General features: G+C 41.9%; 1 protein-coding gene across 2 annotated transcripts; it reads left to right on the forward strand.

Annotated features, from left to right (window-relative positions):
• Positions 1-415: 415 nt before the first annotated feature.
• On the forward strand, positions 416-1,777 carry LOC107266061. Of its 2 annotated transcripts, XM_025083352.1 has the most exons (3): positions 416-578; positions 1,325-1,470; positions 1,573-1,777. In XM_025083352.1, the coding sequence occupies exons 1-3, from the start codon at positions 441-443 to the stop codon at positions 1,586-1,588; spliced, it is 300 nt and encodes a 99-aa protein (XP_024939120.1). In that variant the 5' UTR covers positions 416-440; the 3' UTR covers positions 1,589-1,777. The 2 variants fall into 2 exon arrangements, with proteins under 2 accessions (XP_024939120.1, XP_024939119.1); XM_025083351.1 differs by having other exon boundaries at positions 1,325-1,777.
• The last annotated feature ends 3,856 nt before the right edge of the window (positions 1,778-5,633 follow it).

Consider the following 5,633-nt stretch of genomic DNA (forward strand, 5'->3'; position numbering starts at 1 on the left):
GCTAATGCGATAGTCTTACTAGAATTATAATCCAGGCCTTGTCAGCGTAATCGTAAGCTTAAGCAATAGCGTAAGACTTTCACTTACCGTAAGAAAATTTTTATTGTATACACTTGTCAAAATCTTCACCATGCATGGCCCTAGAGCATCGAGGTGTCGTCGGATTACTTGCCAAAGGCGATACTTAAGGGGGGGATGCTGTCACGTGCCGTGTCTTTTTGAACTTGGATCTCACACACATAAATATGCAACAGGGAAACCACGCGATCTCGGAGATGCCGACTGCAGCAATATGCGAGGAAGCTAGCTTCCGATCTTATCACACCAAGAACGTGCCTAAACGTGTGAACTGAAAATTCCAGGATTCACGCGAGCGGATAAAACCGCTGAATTAGTAAGATTTGCCCCTACCTGTCCACCTACTTTCAGCACAAGGTAGGATGGAGCAGGGAAGGCAAATCAGTCTCCAGATACACACCAGAGCGCATAGTTCAGGCTGGAATAGCTCCTCACAAATTGCATCGCGCGGCGGCTATCATTCTCACGGGAGTTCCACGTACTGTTATCCATCGCCGTTTGTAAGTCGATTAAGACGTATCGAGCCCTTCGAGTTGCACGCATAGCGTATTAGTCAATGCGAGTTTAGATGTTAGTATTCTGATTTTTGCCACGGACAATATTGTCGTGTAGTTTAAATGATCACCAAAGTGAAGGATCTCGAGTTGTGTGAAGAAGAATTGCCAACACCAAGGCAGCGTGGGCGTCTAACGTTGCACGCCGAATGAACGTATGAGAGTGAGTACGCAAGAGTGAGTGAGGACATGGCATTACGAGATCATTGTAACCTAGCTGTAAGACCATCTGGCACTTTCATTATTTCCTATTTTAATAACTAGCACTTAAGCAAAATTGGGTTGTAACAATATATTCGGATCATTTCATTGGGATCACTGCATCTTTGATTTAAATAGACCATACACCAATTCCTCCACCTAACGGCAATCCAAAGGACCGGGCCTGTATAGGACGGCAGTCAAGAACTTACCCAGAACAAAAATAAATATAAACTTCCACGCGTAGCGTGGGAGATTAACTTTGTTAGACGTGTGATAACGCCCTGCACGTCACAATAAAATAGTAATAATATGTGTATATATATATGTAAGCAATTATTTAAAAAAAAAGTAATAAATATATATGTATAAACCTGTACCATAAAAAGTGATCAAATTCACATGCGTGAAATGTCTAATAAATCAATATATCAGGTAGCTCTATAATATAATAATGCTAGTGTTTATAAAATCTATGTACATAATTACAGGCGCACGGCCACCACCTCATCACCGCCCTGGGCTATGACCACGGCCCTGTGGTCCACATAGGAGCTGATACAAGCTATACAATCCAATGGGTTATACGCATGCAGGACGCTCTATTCACAGCGTACGCACACCCCGCTGCCTATCGGTATGGTGACATCAACCAATAAATAATGCAGTACTGCCGGGGTGTACTGTACCCTGGTTTCTGGGTCCTGCATGCGCATGCAGCAGTAGCATAATTTCACAGGGCCGCGGACATATAGGCAGCCGTAAAAGCACTGGCTACCGTGGAGGGGCTCGAAAAACTCATTCAGAGGCGACCGAATACCGTCGAGTAGGGGCCCCTCGAATGGACCCTCCATCCCAAAGGGCGGTGTATCAGGTCTCTTCGGTGGCATCGTCTGTAAAAATGTCAGTTTCTTTAATAAATCTGTTTAAAGCAAATAAAAAAACCGTATAGTCTTATTACACTTACCACTCCAATAGCAGTAATATACATCGATATACATCTTAAGCGAGTTCCATGCGAGCTTGATGGGCGGTCATAGGGGGGTAACAAAGAACTACCGGAAAATCCGAGAACGCTTTTATTGGCCAACATTTCATAATGATGTGCAAAACTTTATCAGGCTCTGCAAGAGCTGCCAGGAGCAGAAACTCGTGCGAGTCAAGACTCGAGAACCGATGTTGATCACAGATACGCCTGTAGACGTCTTTGATAAAGTTGCGCTGGACACCGTAGGGCCTCTACCCACTACTCTGCATGGAAATAACCATATACTAACCATGCAGGACCAATTGTCGAAATATTGTTTGACGGAGCCGATTCCGGATTTAAAAGCAACCACCATTGCAGAGGCAATAGCGCGACGGCTCATAAGTCAATTTGGAGCTCCGTGTGCAATATTGACTGACCGGGGACCTGCATTTACGAGTAGTCTTCTACGCGAAATCGCGAAGATATTCAAAATCAAACAGCTTACAACATCTGGGTATAGACCTCAAACGAACGGTGCTCTAGAGTGAAGCCACATCATGCTAACAGAGTACATCAAACACTATACCGGGAAATATGATGATTGGGATAGACTATTGCCATACGCTGAACTATCTTATAAAACCTGCGTACACGAGGCGACGAATTTTACCCCGTACGAGGTAGTATACGGGAGACTACCGAGACTGCCAAGTCAGTTTCCCACGGAGCCCAAACTCTCCACCTATAATTCCTTTACATCCGAATTAATAAAGCGATTATCGGAAATTCGTGAATTCGCGGGTGAAAACATCAATAAGGCGAAGGAAAACTCCAAACGGTACTATGACGAAAAGGCCCGGCCATTTACAGGCCGCATAGGTGACGAGGTTTGGGTGAAAAAGGAGGTCCGGAAGGGTACGTTTGATGATCAATATCATGGACCATATGCTATAGTAGACATAACTGATAGAAATAATGTAATATTGAAAATGCCAAATGGTCACCTAGATCGTAAACATGTTGATGCCGTAAAACTGTCATATGAGTGAATGCATTGGAATGTAAGAATGAACACTAGGAATTGATAATCAATTTCTCAAGTCCTCACACGCAACACACGTTGGCTGACGAATAAAGGGATCTAGTGACACCGGAAATACCCGAAACCATGGGGACTGCAGCTGGAGGACTTTCTCACGTCTTACCAAGATAAGAATCCGCAACCCGGTGATGCTGACCGAAATACGAGGTCTAGTACGTGATGATAACGAGGGAAGTCTACCATAGTTCCTACAGAATGTGGGAAAGCAGAGTTTGCAAAAAGGAGTGAACAGAGAGCTCGACTCCCTGCTCGAAGAACTGAATTGAAGAGAATATAAGTTCTTAGAACTCTAGACTTCGACTCTAACTTTGACTGTTACAAGACTTTGCACTTCTTTTACAAGACTTCTGATGTACTTCAAAACTTCACACTTCTACCGCTGAACAGGAGCTAGAACTCCAACTGGAACTGGAACTGCAACTGGAACTCGAACTCTCACTGGAAAACTGACTTTTTAGGCTCTCCAACCCCTTTTAATGACTTTGATTCTTATCCCTTCCATTACTTCTCATGAATCTGATTGGTCTTTAATTCCCTTTCTCAATGATCATTTAACAAATCAGAGTACTAACAATTATCTGTCTGTTGTTGCATACCTGAGTCGTCCAATTCTGTACCTGAAACCTCGCGAGTACTGCTAGTCTCGAGGAGCTTCAGGTTTATCTTTTATTCCAAGACATAATATAGGATTGGTATGACAAATTCCTTAAGAACATAATACCTGATAGAAATAATAAGCGTAACATTTTTCCGGTCAAATAAGTGATAACGTAATTAAAGATTCCAATAATATAACGGAATATAAAACAAGACAAAAGTATAAACTTATAAGTATAAATCAATAAAATTAATTATATCAAACGATTAATCGACATATGTGTGTGTATAATGTCTGTATAGGTTAGGGTATAACAATAATAATATGGTTGGCCATGGGTATAAGTGGCTGTCTATATGTATGGGTTAACTAGTATCGTATATTGGAGGGCTGAGACGTAACACCTCCCCCCTTGAAGCATGGAGACTGAGCGGTTTGCTCAGTTTTCATCAACGTGTACGTAGTAAATCGGTCCTGGCTGATCCTTGAGTTGGTCTGGTGATACTGCTTTCAGTTGCGGATAGATGGTCTTCTTCTGTTGAGGTTGTTGTAATAGTTGATCTGCGTTGGTGGAAATTCCTTTTTCCAAGTCCGACTGTGGTGCTGTAGGTGTTTGTTGACTCGCATCTTTATCTCTCGCCTCTTTGTTTCGTCCAAGATGCAGCAAGAAATTGGTCAAGGAATCCCAGAATGATCCTATTAAGCATAGGCTCCAGCCATACACTGTATGTAAAGCTAGTCCGTGCAATATTGTGTCTAGAATAAATTTTGCAAATTTAACAAAAACCCAAATTCCAATAAATCCCGCACTTAAGGTTCCAAAACCAGTAAACCATCCCCAAGTTTTTTCCCAAGTGTCTCTGGCTATTGTCTCAATCACTTCTTCACTCAGGAAATGCGATATAGACATTCCTTGCGTCCCTGTTCCATGTCCGGTGAACCCTCGAGCCACATTGCTCAGAACAGCTGGTTTTTCGGCTGGAAACATGATATGGTCCCGTAATTTCTCCAAGTCCTGTTCTGTATAGATTCCGCTGGTTGCAAGATCTATGCTAGTGTACTCCCAAGTAGGTTCAGAATCTGGTTTCAAATAAATTGGTTCCATAGCTCTATTGGGCTGTGGAGAGAATTTATACCAAATGTCATTAATTAGATACATAGGTGGGACAATATCGTTACAATGTGTAGATATTGCATTTTCCCTAAGGCGACTGCAGAAATGTGAGAATGCATACCACAATGTAACACATCGCGATCTATTACTATCTTGCATTGTATTACTTCAGTCGTAGTAAAGTCGGTCAATTGTAAGAGTTGTATATCGACATTTTGGATTTTTGGTTGGACGGGAGGAATGTCGCATTCTCCTATTTTTAATAGTGACAACGTAGTAATGTTGAGATTGTTCCCCTTGCAGTCGTAAGCTATGAGGGCTTGGACCATCCCAATTGAGAAAAGTATGATCTTGATGGTGATGCATTTTGAAACTGCCATCAAATAATCCAATTTGGTTGACCCGCTTCTCCCCCTTAAAATAATTTAATATACTACTTTTCAGTGAAGATAAACATTTGACACTTTAAGATAGGTTAGGTCAGTGTTTTCGAAAGGGATCTCGAGTGGTATATATTAGATCCTCATGCAGAGTGAGATATGATATAGGACGGTACAGTATATATCCATGTAGAGCTGTTAGTGATTGACATGTCATCAGGGGCACGAACATGCATTCTCATGGGATTAAAAGTAAACCATTCTGATCCGAACTGAAACCCTCCTGTGAACACTTGGTTACACGAGATTTCAGTACCATAAGGCTGAAGTATACGTGTTCTGGGAGACATGTAGTAAGTTTTGTTGTCATATACTACTGGAACTTCATCATAACAATGATCCAGATCTTGCTTCCATGATACATCAACAGGGAGGCATTTGATTATATAGACTATTTCATTACGTCTAAGTCCTGTGTAACCAGGAACTTGCATATAATCTCGGGCAAACATCACAGGGTCTCTATAAGCTGTTGACATCAAAGTTTGTAGTACCTGGGCTTCTAGCATGCATCTCTGGTAATGTAATGACTTTACATTGCTTTACTTTCACGGGGATGAGTTCTGCCAGCTGAAC

The sequence above is a fragment of the Cephus cinctus genome, unplaced genomic scaffold (genome assembly GCF_000341935.2).
Source record: "Cephus cinctus unplaced genomic scaffold, Ccin1 Ccin1_scaffold0283, whole genome shotgun sequence".
Classification (NCBI taxonomy): Eukaryota; Metazoa; Arthropoda; class Insecta; order Hymenoptera; family Cephidae; genus Cephus; species Cephus cinctus.